The 18,321-nt window shown below is 42.0% G+C and overlaps 1 protein-coding gene across 1 annotated transcript in view; it reads right to left on the bottom strand.

The window, feature by feature from the left end:
• Positions 1-18,321, bottom strand: part of LOC126101248 (transmembrane protease serine 9-like) — a 302,414-nt gene that overhangs the window by 273,329 nt on the left and 10,764 nt on the right. The window contains exon 3 of the mRNA XM_049911935.1: positions 612-748. Coding sequence (XP_049767892.1) covers positions 612-748 — 137 coding nt within the window. The remainder of the gene's footprint in view (positions 1-611; positions 749-18,321) is intronic.

Genomic DNA, 18,321 nt, shown 5'->3' with positions numbered 1-18,321 from the left:
TTTTAATTGATTTGACAGTAAACTTTGTAAATGGCCGCTGCAGTCAATCTATGAGTATATATAATTCATAAGAGATATATTTTGTGGAAATAAAACGAGTATAATACAATCTCTTTGTGTTCCCCAAGCTGGAGTACTAACTCCTGTTATTTGTTGTAAATGCCACAGAATTAGCAGGCTGCGCTTAATTTTTATTAGTATCACGATGTCAGGCTATTCCATAGCCATATAAATTGCTTCCCACTGTATCACTTAATAGATGTATAGAGGAACCGTATTGAACGGTTTCACCTCCCTTCAGTTCTTTCTCATTGATTTCTCCTAAAAGTTACAGATCAATGACAACTAAAATCTGAGGAAATAGCTGCACCTCTGGGCTGCATTTTGTGACATGTCCGTAGGAGTAACAGTAAGCGGAGCTGAACAGTTTGACTCAGCTAACAATAGGAATAACTGAATATTCTTTGAAATAACTGTATGTAATGTTAAGTAATTGCATGTTTGATTGTTAACAGCTTTTCAATCTCACAGTTAATGCCATGTTGAGGAACTCATAAGAGAATGTGTTGATAAGTAGTAAGTTACCAGAACGAAACACACATTCTACTCACCTGGCAGACGTCAGAGTCCTCGCTGTTGGCGCACAATGTACTTTTAAGAATAACACCTGGGTAATAGTAACCCAAACATGTTTTATACGATACGACTTCAAGCTCAGTCCACATTAGAATCTCAGAACAGGTTGAATCTATAATCAAAATATTTTTATCATATCGTATTAGTGTTTTCATAATAACGAGAGAATCCATTTACTATATCCTAAATAAGTTAATAAAATCGACTCAAAAGTATTCGATCTGGAAGGATCTATGATTAATGAAATGGAGAGTCACATTAACAATCACTGCAATAATTACTCATTTCGGTTAGGTCAGTTACTAAATTCAGTCTTTCACAAGTTATTTCGTTATTCCCTAAAACGAGTCACACTTCATGCTATCAATACATTAGATTTGTTTTTGTATCTAGCTACATACTGAAATTGACATGCGAATTGGTACCACAGTGCCGCATATTTAACTTCATTAACATCACAACATATATTAGCCTCCTGCATGACACCTAATACTAGTAACACATCTCAAACCTTAAGAAGGAAAGTAAAAATGTAAATCTACTTCACAGGTCTACTCTAAAATTTTTTCACTGGAATGCAAGAAGTTTCCCAGAGTAAACACTTGCAGGCTAATTGAATACTGTCTTACGTAACTCCTGTTATTTGGTTTCTGCTTTTATTAAGCGCTGTATTGTAGACTGATTAAAGGTTTACTATAGAATGTTATAGTTAATATTTGTAATAGTCAGTATTACTAATTTATGTTGAATTATTTTGACCAACTTTATTAGAAAATATACTGCCTGCTGAAGAGGAAACTATAATCGTAATGAATGAACAATTCATTCTCTATCTCTATAACATACGTAGATTTTTCGTAGGTTATTCACGAAAGAGTATTTTACCTAAGAGCTCAAGTGAGTGTAAACGGTATAACTACTACAATACAATAATTTGTTACATGACTAACAATGGTATAGAGTGCTAAGGTAGCAATAGCTCATTGTCCATTTCTACCACACACATTCTTTTTTCCTCAGAGCTCACTTATACAAGAATATATTACCAAAATACACTAATGTGTCAAAATGATGAAAATATAAAAACGGAATAATTTTTTACATGATGAACAATGATATATAGTTAACGCAACTGTATCTTTTTGTTTGCGAATATTCAGTAATTTCCAGAATGAAATTTTCACTCTGCAGCGGAGTGTGCGCTGATATGAAACTTCCTGGCAGATTAAAACTGTGTGCCCGACCGAGACTCGAACTCGGGACCTTTGCCTTTCGTGGGCAAGTACTCTACCATCTGAGCTACCGAAGCACGACTCACGCCCGGTACTCACAGCTTTACTTCTGCTAGTATCTCGTCTCCTACCTTCCAAACTTTACAGAAGCTCTCCTGCGAACCTTGCAGAACTAGCACTCCTGAAAGAAAGGATACTGCGGAGACATGGCTCACCAACAGACTGGGGGATGTTTCCAGAATGAAATTTTCACTCTGCAGCGGAGTGTGCGCTGATTAGAGATGGGCAAAACTGTTCTTTTCAGAGATTGGATCAGAACTGTTCACTCCCTGAAATGAATTAGCTCTTTTTCATGACTCACCACTCATTTACAATATAAAATAAATGGAAGGCACATTGCCCTTTAAACTTGGTTTATTCCAGTACTATACCTGTATTTTGATCTTATTTGATCCTATTTTGAAGTAACACAGATAATGAGTAAGAATTTTGTATTGTTTATTGAAATTTCCACTATATGACAAAGTTTTTGATTATTGATTTATTTTGCACTATCGTGGTTTTTTGGGTGATCGGAAAATGTTGTAACTTGAGATTTACATTAACAATATATTTGGCTATAACGTATTAAAATTTCATTAACCTCATACAAATACATCGCAAGTCATATATTTTTAAAGTGAACGTTTCCTTTCGAAGACGCCTAAAATCGCAAAATCCGTACCAGAATAAGAAAAAAAATATAAATTTGACTGTAAAACGAAAGTGCTGCATATAGCCTTACGCAGAATAAAACAAGGAAAATATTGGTGTATCACATTTTGCGATACGTTTATCGGTTCGCTCGTAATTAAAGCGTAAATTCGAGTGTCTATAATAAAAATCCTATAGTAAGAGGAGTCATCAGGAACCTAATCTAATCAGTTTAAACAAATAAAAATAAAATAAAAACAATTGATGTATACATAACATAATAATGTAATATACATAGCGGCATTACTACGAAGAACAATATCCAGTGGGGACGAACTCCGATGCAGAGGCGCTGAGTCGAGCAGGTCGAGCCGCGAGCTGTATTACTGCGTGAGCTGAGACCGCAGAGACCACAGTGACACCTGAGTCGCTTTGCTCGACGCTCTGGCTAGAGTCGAGACGGTGGGGCGAGCGTTGAGCGGGCGAGTTCCGAGGGAGGGGGTAGCGGTGAACTCACCCGCTCCGAGACAAATAGTTCGTTCCCTTGCGAGAGGGTTTTTGCAAGTAGTTCCTATGTTATCCGCTAGGTGGCTCTCTGTCCTGTTGCTCGCATCAACTGCCCAGAGGGCAGGACGTGCGACTGAAACGATCGCCGACAGAGTGCGATGCGAAGTTACGCTGCGCCAGACACGCCGCGGCAGACGACGCACAGAGACGCCACGGCATATGTGGAACACAAAATCCAATGGGGCACTGCACAATGCAGGCAGCCAAGGTAGAAGCAGGGCAGAGGCCGGCGCTGGCTGTGTTGTGTGGCGTGCACTGTGCTGTGACCAGCAGAGGCGCTGCTGATATGCTCCGTCTCTCTCTCTCTCTCTCTCTCTCTGCCGTGGGAAACGTTTGGAGCTACCGTTCTTTTTTTCTGAATCACTGATTGTTCACTCCTTTGAAAGATTGAACTCTATGAATTAGTTCAAGAGCGGATCGCCCATCTCTAGCGCTGATATGGCAGAAGTAAAGCTGTGAGTACCGGGCGTGAGTCGTGCTTCGGTAGCTCAGATGGTAGAGCACTTGCCCGCGAAAGGCAAAGGTCCCGAGTTCGAGTCTCGGTCGGGCACACAGTTTTAATCTGCTAGGAAGTTTCATATCAGCGCACACTCCGCTGCAGAGTGAAAATCTCATTCTGGAAACATCCCCCAGGCTGTGGCTAAGCCATGTCTCCGCAGTATCCTTTCTTTCAGGAGTGCTAGTTCGCAGGAGAGCTTCTGTAAAGTATGGAAGGTAGGAGACGAGATACTGGCAGAAGTAAAGCTGTGAGTACCGGGCGTGAGTCGTGCTTCGGTAGCTAAAGTGGTTGCCGGCACGGTAGCTCAGCGTGTTCGGTCAGAGGGCTGCGTGCTCTCTGTAATAAAAAAACTGAGTCAAGAAATCAACGATCAACTTGAACGGATGTCTTGTGACGTCCGCCCAAACAATCGAACAAAAAGAAAAAAAAATGGTAGAGCGCTTGCCCGCGAAAGGCAAAGGTCCCGAGTTCGAGTCTCGGTCGGGCACACAGTTTTAATCTGCCAGGAAGTTTCATTCAGTAATTTGTTTTTCAAAGGATTATTTTGGAATTTTATAGAGATAATCAGCTAAATACAAAGAAAACATTTGTTGTATAAACAGACGTATAAATTACAGGGTGTTTCAAAAAGAATATACCATTACAAAGTATTATTTTGTCCAAACTGTCGATCGCTACGCCTCGGCTCGGCTACTGGGGAAACGAATACATAGTCTAGTCTATATTAAAAGCCGCTAGATGTCAGTTGTCTTCTGTTTTGCTTGGTAACCGTCATATGTTTAAAAGGGCTTCTCCGCAGCAGAAATCATGTTGTATCCTCGAGTTTGCGAAGTGCCACTCCGTGATGACAGTGCAAAGAAGTTTCAGGTTGAGGAACCAAATTGATCCTTCGAATAGGTGCATCATTCGCAGATGGTATCGACAGTTTTTAGATACAGGACGTGTATGTAAAGGAAAGAGTGCTGGCCGCCCTCGTGTTCCCGAAGCAAATGTTCCACGAATTCTAACTGCTTTCCATCGTAGTCCTCTAAAACCAACTCGTCGTGCCATTCGGGTTGCAAAACTGGTTGTTTCCGAGGCTGCACGAAGACAATTTTATTTTTCAATAAGACGGGGCACTCCATCACTGGAGTCGCCAAGTGCGTGAATATTTGAATGAAACTCTTCCGAACCGTGGCTGGTCGACAAGGAACTGGCGACTTAGCTTGTCTCAGCTGGGCTCCACGGTCACCGGATTTGACACCCTCTGACTTCTTCCTGTGGGGTTTCGTTAAAGACAACCTTTATGTACCACCACTCCCACAGAACCTGGAAGAGTTGAAGAACCGGATCCATACTCCCATAACATCAGTGACAAAGGACATGCTTGTCCGAGTGTGGGAGGTATTTGAGTATCGATGTGATATTGTTCGGTGTCGCTGATGGAGGACATATTGAACGTCTGTAATCTGAACTTGAGAGGTTCAAAAATATGTGTGTAAAGTTTCATATTCGTATGTCTTAAAGTTTAATAAATATATGCATTCGAAATACGTATATTCTTTTTGAAATACCCTGTATTAGCAGATTACAGCAACACTAGTGCAGAGCCGTTTTCCAGAATGTTCCAAGTTCGACTCACCTTTCCTTGCAAATAATAACAGCATTATTTGTCTCAAGATACCGTCGCTGTTATCCTACAAATGTATGTAATGTAGTTAAACCTACTTACAATTCCCTTTCATTTGTAGATGAACATGGAAGAAGTTACTTTTAACACTTGAAAAAATAACGACACAGTGTTCCTTAAGGCTTTTCAAACTTTTCACTGATGAGACACACACTCGCAGATGACCTTAGGAACACGATCATGCTGTCACGCCTCTATTATAAAATCATGTCTTAGCCTTTCCTGTTTGAAAAACTGAGTTGTCAATTCAATTATTAAGGAACATCCTCTCCACCGTTTTAATACATTGGAGGAGCGCACTGCATATATATAATACCGTCGCTACGATTGTTCCCCTTTAGGAGAGCGATTGAACTTGAATTCATAATTTCATCTCTGAACGTTTTTAATCTTTGCTTCCCAAAAACTATTCGTCCTCTCAGAATGCTCCTTCTTCCGTTCTTCTCTCCATTTTTTACTATGCTGGCGCGATGTTCTTTCCTCAAACTTCGCACTTGTGGTTTTATTCCGGCACTCAGTGAGGTCTTCGAGATTTGTTATGTTGCTCTACTGTAGATCCCTCTGAGATTCTTTCAGTCATTCTGTGCCGCATTTATTCTTTGTTATAATATTGAAAAGTTTCTTTGCTGTTCTGGAGACTTCCATCCTGTAGATATGTGTACAAAATTTGGGTCGGCGTTTTCTGATTTCGTCTGTTGCTGTGATGGCCTTTCTATACAGCTCGTTTTGTGGTCTCTTCATCCAAATGCCGTTTTTGTTGTTTCCCCCTCAAATCTTCGTGGGAATTTTTCTTTTCTGCTTTTCTATTTCCCTAATTTTTGAATGACCATCAATCAGCATTGTTTCAGCCTCGTAGATTGCTCCTGGAGGAATCACTGTTCTATGGTGCCTTAATTTTGCTTCTGTCGAAATATACTTCTTGATGTAATGCGTTCGTGTTAGGTTGTAGGCCTTCTGGAGTTCGACGATTCTTTGTCCATTGGCGATTCGGTTTAATCCTGAGGACTGTATATAGTTCCTCTGAGGTATTTAAAGTGGAAGACTTGTCCAATTTTTGTGACTGCTAAATTTTCTCCACGCAGTTATTCGGTTGTCGACTGCCTGATCGCAAGTTGCGTTCCACTAGCGATGTTTCCTGGTGCGAGGGGGTCGTCCTAATTTGATGGCTTCCTGAATTTTCTCTGTCATTTCCTTACAGTCTGTGGATTTTTCCTGATTGATTTGCATGACGATTCTTCCTTTGTTGAGTTTAAGATATTCCGGATCTGTTTTGATACTTTTGGGTGGCCTTTTTAGCATTCTGTTGGGTTGGAACTTTGTTTTTATTTAGGGAAGAAGATAATCTGATTCAAAGACACCTTTGCGGGTTCTGACGTTTAGAATTTGTTTTATGTTTTCCTTGCAGACTGCGACATGTCAATTTGGTATTCACCCTGTCTGAGATGGGTGATCTCCATGTGGCTAATTTATGTGCAGGTTTTTGAAATTGGGTATTCATGATTTTAAGTCCGAAGTTTCTGCAGAAGTCGATTACTTTTTAACCATTCTTGTTGGTACGTTTGTGTTTGGTATGGGGACCAGTGATAACTCAGAATTTTTTTCCTTGCCTAACTGTACGTTAAAGTCGCCTAATAACATTTTCACAGGATGCCTTGGTATTTTATTTGCTGTTTCTTCTAGTGTCTCCCACAAGTTGTCCACTGTTTCAGGGTCGATTTTATTGTGGTGATTTGTGGGGGCGTGCACATTGATAAGAGTGTGGCCTTTATTAGCTGATTTTACTGAAAGCAGGGAGAGTCTTTCATTGGGAGTCGAACACGGACGTGTGTACGGTGAACCCAGTTCCGAAAAGTGTCTCTTACTTTTATGGCAGGTTTTCCCTTGGAGATCCTGTAATTCTCTGTGTTAAAGTATACTTCATCCATGAAACTTGTCTTTGCAGTGCGCTGGTGAGTTGCATTAATTTGTCTGTTTTAGAGAGGGTGTTCACATTGATTGTGCCAATGAAGTTCTTACGTTTCGTTTTGAGAGTGTGAGAAGTCTTTCAGAAGCTCCGATTCTTCTTCCCATGGTGTCCCTGATCCCCCAGAATCCGATGATCGAGTGAATCCACTCTGTCGACTGGTGCCTGGGGTAGTGACTCTGTAGTCGTCTTTTTCATCATGTGTTGAAGTTGAATTTTTGTTTTTATGGTGATATCTGTTGAGACCACAGGTATACGACTCAATTTTTGAGTAGGAGAAATTTTTAGTACAGCCGCCTCAACTAGAGGAACAGACGCTGGTCACTGGCCACCAGATGCTGAACAGACACCATTGGGTTTGTGTTTTTTGTTGGTTTTTGGTCCGCCCTGGGTATTTCATTTCCGCAGTACCACCTATATCTAGGAAACTTTCCCTTATCCGCCACCTGGGGAGGCGCCCGATGGGGTACCAACACGTTATGGTTCATATTAGAGGACAATGTAATACCGCCCAGAGATTTAGAGTTTGAATAATATAATAATAAATTGTTATGTAAGTTAGTAATGTTATTACTTCTAGTGTAATCACATATATAGCATCACCGAGTGTGAGCAAATCCTGTTGCATGTATTTTGGTTTGTTACAGTTCCAGACAAATTCTATGTTTAAGGCAGGTGATGTTCATCAGCCAACTGTTCATGTCTTCCTTCCACCTATGGTTTCCATCCCGCCTACGTTTCTCGGTTTCCGCCTCGTGGTCTGATGTGAAACTGGACTTCGCTCACCCACCGAACTACTTTACAGCCAGGCGTAACGCCTTATCACAACTGTTTTGGCTATACAAACAGCGTGTAATCTGATGGCTTAAGTTTTTATTTGTTTTACTTAAAAATTATTTCTCTGCTCGCCAGACTATCATCGTAGGTCTGTGCCTTGGGGCGTGTTCCCACTGGTTGCTCAGAAATTTCGGGGCCGTTCGTCCGTACCACATTGCCCTTATGCGTCTTGCTTTCATATGACCCAGCTTTCACTGTTTTCCTTTCCTTTTAATGAACTCCCTTTTAGGTAAATCTGAGTTATTTGTTGTGTCTTAGTCAAACTCATTCGAGAGATGTTTATTGCCTGTGTGTTTTGAAAACTACTTTTCCATCATATTATACATGTAAAATGCTGTTATTTGGGGCATTCTTGAGCTTTGTATTTAAATGTTAAGAACCTTAGAAGATAGGGGGCAGAATCATGATGTTATGCAAATAAAACTGGTGTAGGCCTGCATATTCAAATACATAAATGTGTAAACTGGGAGAATACGGCGCTGCGGTCGGCAATGTCTATATAAAAAGGGTCTGGCGCAGTTGTTACATCGGTTACTGCTGCAACAATGGCAGGTTATCGAGAGTTGAATGTCGTATTATAGTCGACGAAGGAGCGATGGGACACCTCATTTCCGTGGTAGCGATGAAGTGAGAATGTTTCCGTACGACCATTTCACGAGTGTACCGCGAATATTAGGAACCCGGTAAAACATCAAATCTCCGAAATCGCTGCGGCCGGAGAAAGATCCTGAAAGAACGGACCAACGACGACTGAAAGAATCGTTAAACGTGACAGAAGTGCAACCCTTAAGCAAATTGCTGCAGATTTCAATACTGGGCCATCACCGAGTGTCAGTGTGCGAACCGTTCAACGAAACATCATCGATATGGGCTTTCGGAGCCGAAGGTCCACCAGTGTACCTTAGACGACTGCACGATACAAAGATTTACGCCTCGCCTGCGCCCACCATCACAGACATTGGCATGTTGCTGGCTGGAAACATGTTGCCTGATCAGACGAGTCTCGTTTCAAACTGTATCGAGCGGATGGACGTGTAAAGGCATCGAGCAACCTCATGAATCCGTGGACCCCACATGTCAGCAGGGGACTGTTCGAGATGGTGAGGCTCTGTAATGGTGTGGGACGTGTGCAGTTGGAGTGATTTGGGACTCCTGATGCGTCTAGATACGACTCTGACAGGTGACACGTACGTAAGCATCCTGTCTGTCCGACGGACTTGGGCAATTCCAGCAAGACAAAGCTACACCACACACATCCAGAATCGCAGAGTGGCTCCAGCAACACTCTTCCGAGTTTAAACACTTCCGATGGCCACAGACTCCCCAGACATGAACATTATTGATCGTATCTGGGATGCCTTACAACGTGCTGTTCAGAAGTGATCTCCACCTTCTCGTATTCTTACGGACTTATGGACAGCCCTGCGAGATTCATGGTGTCAGTTCCCTCCAAGCACTACTCCAGACATTAGTCGAATCCATGCCACGTCATGATGCGGCACGTCTCCGTGCTCGCGGGGGCAATACACGATATTAGGCAGGTGTACTAGTTCCGTTGGCTCTTCCGTGGATAAATTTAAGGTGGAGGGGGAGAAAGAAGAGGAAAGAGAAGGAAGTAAGGATATAAGCTGCATTGTGACTTTCTGCGGAATCAGCGACGATGAGGGAAAATGTTTGCTCGACTGGGCCTCAGACTCGGGATCTTTTGCTTACTCGGCAGTTGCGTAAACCACTACGCCACCTGGACACAATGTTTATGGTAATAGCGTGGACTACCTCATTACGCTCGCCAGGAAACCCACACTCCTACCTGTCGCCACCTATCAAATGGTTCAAATGGCTCTGATCACTATGCGACTTAACTTCTGAGGTCATCAGTCACCTAGAACTTAGAACTAATTCAACCTAACTAACCTAAGGACATCCCACATATCCATGCCAGAGGCAGGATTCGAACCTGCGACCGTAGCGGTCGCTCTGTTCCAGACTGTAGCGCCTAGCACCGCACGGCCGCACTATCTATCCTCTGTTCCTGGCTATGTTAGTTAATTTTAGATTCCCGTTGGAGACAGAACTTAAAAAGTGCATCCGCAGTGAAGACTGTGTATTCATTGCCCATCAAGGCGAATCAGTCAGTTACTGCGTGGTGTCTGTTCTTTCGGACATGTCTGAACCATCTATTGGCAATAGTATCAACTAGGCCCAAAATCAGAACTAGTGGTGATGGATTAGAAACCTATATTAATCAGAACACAGCGTCGCCTGTATCTGCATCTACATGATTACTCTGCAATTCACTACTAAGTGCCTGGCAGAGTGTTCAGTGAACCACCTTCAAGCTATATCTCTACCGTTCCACGGTTTCATTGAACGACCTTCAAGTAATTTCTCAACAGTTCCACTCTCGAAAGCGCACGGGAAAAACGATCACTTAAATCTTTCCGTGCGGGCTCTGATTTTTCTTGTTTTATCATGATATGTAGGTGGGCGCCAACAAAAAATCTCCGCACTCTGAGAAGAAACTTGGTGATTGAAATTTAATGAGAGAATCCTGCTGCAACTAAATACGCCTTTCTTTTAATGATTGCACACAAATTCCGCGTATAATATACACTCCTGGAAATTGAAATAAGAACACCGTGAATTCATTGTCCCAGGAAGGGGAAACTTTATTGGGGTCAGATACATCACATGATCACACTGACAGAACCACAGGCACATAGACACAGGCAACAGAGCATGCACAATGTCGGCACTAGTACAGTGTATATCCACCTTTCGCAGCAATGCAGGCTGCTATTCTCCCATGGAGACGATCGTAGAGATGCTGGATGTAATCCTGTGGAACGGCTTGCCATGCCATTTCCACCTGGCGCCTCAGTTGGACCAGCGTTCGTGCTGGACGTGCAGACCGCGTGAGACGATGCTTCATCCAGTCCCAAACATGCTCAATGGGGGACAGATCCGGAGATCTTGCTGGCCAGGGTAGTTGACTTACACCTTCTAGACCACGTTGGGTGGCACGGGATACATGCGGACGTGCATTGTCCTGTTGGAACAGCAAGTTCCCTTGCCGGTCTAGGAATGGTAGAACGATGGGTTCGATGACGGTTTGGATGTACCGTGCACTATTCAGTGTCCCCTCGACGATCAGCAGTGGTGTACGGCCAGTGTAGGAGATCGCTCCCCACACCATGATGCCGGGTGTTGGCCCTGTGTGCCTCGGTCGTATGCAGTCCTGATTGTGGCGCTCACCTGCACGGCGCCAAACACGCATACGATCATCATTGGCACCAAGGCAGAAGAGACTCTTATCGCTGAAGACGACACGTCTCCATTCGTCCCTCCATTCACGCCTGTCGCGACACCACTGGAGGCGGGCTGCACGATGTTGCGGCGTGAGCGGAAGACGGCCTAACGGTGTGCGGGACCGTAGCCCAGCTTCATGGAGACGGTTGCGAATGGTCCTCGCCGATACCCCAGGAGCAACAGTGTCCCTACTTTGCTGGGAAGTGGCGGTGCGGTCCCCTACGGCACTGCGTAGGATCCTACGGTCTTGGCGTGCATCCGTGCGTCGCTGCGGTCCGGTCCCAGGTCGACGGGCACGTGCACCTTCCGCCGACCACTGGCGACAACATCGATGTACTGTGGAGACCTCACGCCCCACGTGTTGAGCAATTCGGCGGTACGTCCACCCGGCCTCCCGCATGCGCACTATACGCCCTCGCTCAAAGTCCGTCAACTGCACATACGGTTCACGTCCACGCTGTCGCGGCATGCTACCAGTGTTAAAGACTGCGATGGAGCTCCGTATGCCACGGCAAACTGGCTGACACTGACGGCGGCGGTGCACAAATGCTGCGCAGCTAGCGCCATTCGACGGCCAACACCGCGGTTCCTGGTGTGTCCGCTGTGCCGTGCGTGTGATCATTGCTTGTACAGCCTTCTCGCAGTGTCCGGAGCAAGTATGGTGGGTCTGACACACCGGTGTCAATGTGTTCTTTTTTCCATTTCCAGGAGTGTATGTGGCACTCTCTTCCATATTTCGCCGGCCGGTGGTACCGAGCGGTTCTAGGCGCTACAGTCTGGCACCGCGGGACCGCTACGGTCGCAGGTTCGAATCCTGCCTCGGGCATTGATGTGTGTGATGTCCTTAGGTCAGTTAGGTTTAAGTAGTTCTAAGTTCTAGGGGACTGATGACCTTAGAAGTTAAGTCCCATAGTGCTCAGAGCCATTTGAACTATTTTTTTATTCCATATTTCGTGATAGTACAAACCGAGGTGCTCTTCTTCCAAACTTTTCGATGTCCTCCATCAATCCTATCTGATGCATATCCCACACCGCACAGCAGTATTGCAGAAGAGCATGTACAAGTGTAAGAAGGGCAATCCCTTTAGCAGACGTGCTGCATTTTCCCAGTGAACTGGCAACAAATAGTAGACTTTTATTTCTGTACTCACAACATTATCCAAATTTAGCGGATTTCTTTTGGTACTCACGTGGATGACTTCACACTTTTCATTACTTAGAGTCAGTTGACACCTTCACGCCATACAAATATCCTGTCTAAACCATTTTGGAATTTGTTGTGGTCATCTGATGACCTTGTAAGACGATAAATGACATCGTAATCTGGAAAAAGTCTGACAGTGTCACTCGGATTGTGACCTGAATCGTTTATGTAGTTCAGGAACAGCTGGGAGACTTAAATACTTCCTTGAGGGACGCCAGATGTTGCTTCTATCTTGTTCCATGATTTCCCGACAATTAGTACGAACCTTCCCGACAAGAAATCTGCAATACAGCCGCACAACTGAAACGATAGGTCAATTGACTGTGGGAGAGCACCTTTTCTCAAAGCCTACAACTGAAACTAATGAAAGTACAATAAAAAGCTATATTAGCTAGACAATAACACCAGTTATATTTATTCTAGTAAAACATGGTGAATTATCAATTTTTTCACCTAAGGAATTGAAGCCGTGCACTGTTCCTGAAAAACTTCTAAAGGGCGACAGGTGAAGCAAGCTACATTTTTATTCCACCAGTGGAACATTATCTCAACTAGACCTAAAATCGAAACTAATGAAAGTAGCATTATAAGTCTACAGGCTTTTGTGAAGGCTGTCTGTGAATCTTACATCTTCTAGGTTACGTGTTTCGCTATCTACCCAATGCCTACGGCCCACCAATAGACGCTGGAAGAGTTTCGCTCTGTAACCCCATTTCTTCAGAACAAAAGTGGGAAAACATATTTTTAAAAGTGAACAAAACACCAATAGACAGTGGAAGAGTTTCCAATAGACACTAGAAGAGTTTCAAGCAATAACCCCACTTCTTCAGAACAAAAGTGGGATAATATCTTTTTAAAAGTGAACAAAACACTGGTTTCAGTGTTCTGATAACTGGGAACAGCAGAAGTTTCAAGCACAGGAGGCGAAATTTAAAGAATAAAATCATGTGCTCCTACAACCTCGAAGATATTTTTCGAGAAAAGAGCGATGTTATTCAGACAACAAGACAATTATCCTTTTTATGACATATTGATATTACAGAGGCATATTTATTTGTATTTTAGTTATGAAAATAAACAAGTATAGTAGGCCACTCAGTAAAAAAAAAACCTTCATGGTGATATTAAATATGGACATCAGTTCTGAATGGTATGTAAGGTTAATAATCTAAAACCCATTATGTGATGAACTGCTCTGCAAAATCTTATAAATATCGGATTTGTTGTTTCTTCAAGGTCAGCGACATATTTCTTTTTTAGTAAACTACACGTGCAAAAACTCACCACATTGTTGTTGTTGTTGTTGTTGTGGTCTTCAGTCCTGGGACTGGTTTGATGCAGCTCTCCATGCTACTCTATCCTGTGCAAGCTTCTTCATCTCCCAGTACCTACTGCAACCTACATCCTTCTGAATCTGCTTAGTGTATTCATCTCTTGGTCTCCCTCTACGGTTTTTACCCTCCACGCTGCCCTCCAATACTAAATTAGTGATCCCTTGATGCCTCAGAACATGTCCTACCAACCGATCCCTTCTTCTGGTCAAGTTGTGCCACAAACTTCTCTTCTCACCAATCCTATTCAATACTTTCTCATTAGTTATGTGATCTATCCATTTAATCTTCAGCATTCTTCTGTAGCACCACATTTCTAAAGCTTCTATTCTCTTCTTATCCAAACTATTTATCGTCCATGTTTCACTTCCATACATGGCTAAACTCCATACAAATACTTTCAGAAATGACTTCCTGACACTTAAATCTATACTCGATGTTAACAAATTTTTCTTCTTCAGAAACGCTTTCCTTGCCATTGCCAGTCTACATTTTATATCCTCTCTACTTCGACCATCATCAGTTATTTTGATCCCCAAATAGCAAAACTCCTTTACTACTTAAAGCGTCTCATTTCCTAATCTAATTCCCTCAGTATCCCCCGATTTAATTCGACTACATTCCATTATCCTCGTTTTGCTTTTGTTGATGTTCATCTTATATCCTCCTTTCAAGACAGTGTCCATTCCGTTCAACTGTTCTTCCAAGTCCTTTGCTGTCTCTGACAGAATTACAATATCATCGGCGAACCACAAAGTTTTTATTTCTTCTCCATGGATTTTAATTCCTACTCCGAATATTTCTTTTGTTTCCTTTACTGCTTGCTCAATATACAGATTGAATAACATTGGGGAGAGGCTACATCCCTGTCTTTCTCCCTTCCCAACCACTGCTTCCCTTTCATGTCCCTCGACTCTTATAACTGCCATCTGGTTTCTGTACAAATTGTAAATAGCCTTTCGCTCCCTGTATTTTACCCCTGCCACCTTTAGACTTTGAAAGAGAGTATTCCAGTCAACATTGTCAAAAGCTTTCTCTAAGTCTATAAATGCTAGAAACGTAGGTTTGCCTTTCCTTAATCTTTCTTCTAAGATAAGTCGTAGGGTCAGTATTGCCTCACGTGTTCCAGTGTTTCTACGGAATCCAAACTGATCTTCCCCGAGATCGGCTTCTACCAGTTTTTCCATTCGTCTGTAAATACTTCGTGTTAGTATTTTGCAACTGTGGCTTATTAAACTGATTGTTCGGTAATTTTCACATCTGTCAACACCTGCTTTCTCTGGAATTGGAATTATTATATTCTTCTTGAAGTCTGAGGGTATTTCGCCTGTTTCATACGTCTTGCTCACCAGATGGTAGAGTTTTGACAGGACTGGCTCTCCCAAGGCCGTCAGTAGTTTCAATGGAATGTTGTCTACTCCGGGGACCTTGTTCCGACTCTGGTCTTTCAGTGCTCTGTCAAACCCTTCACGCAGTATCATATCTCCCATTTCATCTTCATCTACATCCTCTCCCATTTCCATAATATTGTCCTCAAGTACATCGCCCTTCTATAGACCCTCTATATACTCCTTCAACCTTTCTGCTTTCCCTTCTTTGCATAGAACTGGGTTTGCATCTGAGCTCTTGATTTTCATACAAGTGGTTCTCTTATCTCCAAATGTCTCTTTAATTTTCCTGTAGGCAGTATCTATCTTACCCCTAGTGAGATAAGCCTCTACATCCTTACATTTGTCCTCTAGCCATCCCTGCTTAGCCATTTTGCACTTCCTGTCGATCTCATTTTTGAGACGTTTGTATTCCTTTTTGCCTGCTTCATTTACTGCATTTTTATATTTTCTCCATTCATCAATTAAATTCAATATATCTTCTGTTACCCAAGGATTTCTATTAGCCCTCGTCTTTTTACCTACTTGATCCTCTGCTGCCTTCACTACTTCATCCCTCAAAGCTACTCATTCTTCTTCTACTGTATTTCTTTCCCCATTCCTGTCAATTGTTCCCATATGCTCTCCCTGAAACTCTGTACAACCTGTGGTTCTTTCAGTTTATCCACGTCCCATCTCCTTAAATTCCCACCTTTTTGCAGTTTCATCAGTTTTAATCTACAGGTCATAACCAATAGATTGTGGTCAGAGTCCACATCTGCCACTGTAAATGTCTTACAATTTAAAACCTGGTTCCTAAATCTCTGTCTTACCATTATATAATCTATCTGATACCTTTTAGAATCTCCAGGGTTCTTCCATGTATACAACCTTCTTTCATGATTCCTAAACCAAGTGTTTTAGCTATGAGTATGTTGGGGTCTGCGCAAAATTCTACGAGGCGGCGTCCTCTTTCATTTCTTAGCCCCAATCCATATTCACCTACTACGTTTCCTTCTCTCCCTTTTCCTACACTCGAATTCCAGTCACCCATGACTATTAAATTTTCGTCTCCCTTCACTATCTGAATAATTTCTTTTATCTCATCATACATTTCTTCAATTTCTTCGTCATCTGCAGAGCTAGTTGGCATATAAACTTGTACTACTGTAGTAGGTGTGGGCTTCGTATCTATCTTGGCCACAACAATGCGTTCGCTATGCTGTTTTTAGTAGCTTACCCGCATTCCTATTTTCCTATTCATTATTAAACCTACTCCTGCATTACCCCTGTTTGATTTTGTGTTTATAACCCTGTAGTCACCTGACCAGAGGTCTTGTTCCTCCTGCCACCGAACTTCACTAATTCCCACTATATCTAACTTTAACCTATCCATTTCCCTTTTTAAATTTTCTAACCTACCTGAGCGATTAAGGGATCTGACATTCCACGCTCCGATCCGTGGAACGCCAGTTCTCTTTCTCCTGTTAACGACATCCTCTTGAGTAGTCCCCACCCAGAGATCCGAATGGGGGATATTTTACCTCCGGTATATTTTACCCAAGAGGACGCCATCATCATTTAATCATACAGTAAAGCTGCATGCCCTCGGGAAAAATTACGGCTGTAGTTTCCCCTTGCTTTCAGCCGTTCGCAGTACCAGCACAGCAAGGCCGTTTTGGTTATTGTTACAAGGCCAGATCAGTCAATCATCCAGACTGTTGCCCCTGCAACTACTGAAAAGGCTGCTGCCCCTCTTCAGGAACTACACGTTTGTCTGGCCTCTCAACAGATACCCCTCCGTTGTGGTTGTACCTATGGCATAGCTATCTGTATCGCTGAGGCACGCAAGCCTCCCCACCAACGGCAAGGTCCATGATTCGTTACCCAATGGTATTATAACACAAAACTAATTCTTTGATTTACATTTAAGTTCACTCAGCCAAAATATATCTTTTTTTCACAGTAAAACTTAAAAATATGTAACAGAATGTTGTTTTGAATAGATGTTAGTAATATTAAAAAACATAATAAACATATTTTATGTTGTTGCGAACTATCTGTAATGATTAGTATTATTATTAATCGAGAATTTTTATGATCTCTTACAACATTTATATTGTCAATTATCAATTTTATAAATTACACGTAAAATTGCTTGTATATACAGATATCAAATAATCTTTTTGTACAGATAAATTATCACTGATCTCTCTGACATGTTTTCAGTGGTCGTATTTGAGAAAGGCACATTGTGAACTGATGTGGTGTTGAAGCAGACATTTTTATAGTGAATATTTTTGTAATTCAAGCTTTTCTGTGTTATGACATTTTCTTCAAAATAAAATATTAAAAGATGAAAACAATCTTGAGAAGAAATTTTTCAACAAATCAATGAATAAAGCTGATGTATAAATCAATCAACATCCGAGATCTATGATCATCAGACAGGAAACATTCGCCTTGAAATACTGTGACCTTGAAAAACATTGGGAAGTTACAAAGAAGAGACAAAGACAAATAATAATCAAGTTTACAGGTTTTGTGAATTATTATATCACACAATGCTAATTCACCACTGCAGGAAAGATAAATAATGTTGACATTAGTGTATGATCAGTAGAAACAGAAGTGTGTCAAGTAGAATCTAAACTGAACAATGTAATTAGACAAGCTGTATTATAGTAGGCAGATGTGTAGAATAAATTAACATTGTACAGCCATTGTACAGCAGCTTAATGTCTGGCCCCAGCAATGCAATCAGCCAATTACTGTACTTTAAACTGTAAATGCCACTGTTTCTAATGATACTTCAATGAAACATACTGAGTGAGTTGCCCTGAAAAAACTTAATTTCAGCAGTCGCTGTTGAATGCATGCAGGCAACGCCTGCTCTTGCTGATGACATTGTTCACACAACACTAACATTTTATTTTCAGTTACATTCATAGAGATGGAAAAGTATAATTAGTTCATATCTGAATACAAAAAGATGTAATGGAAAGAAAGTTTCG

Source organism: Schistocerca cancellata, chromosome 9, assembly GCF_023864275.1.
Source record: "Schistocerca cancellata isolate TAMUIC-IGC-003103 chromosome 9, iqSchCanc2.1, whole genome shotgun sequence".
Classification (NCBI taxonomy): domain Eukaryota; kingdom Metazoa; phylum Arthropoda; class Insecta; order Orthoptera; family Acrididae; genus Schistocerca; species Schistocerca cancellata.
The sequence above is the reverse complement of the archived record's forward strand: the minus strand, read 5'-3'. Positions and strand labels throughout refer to the sequence as shown.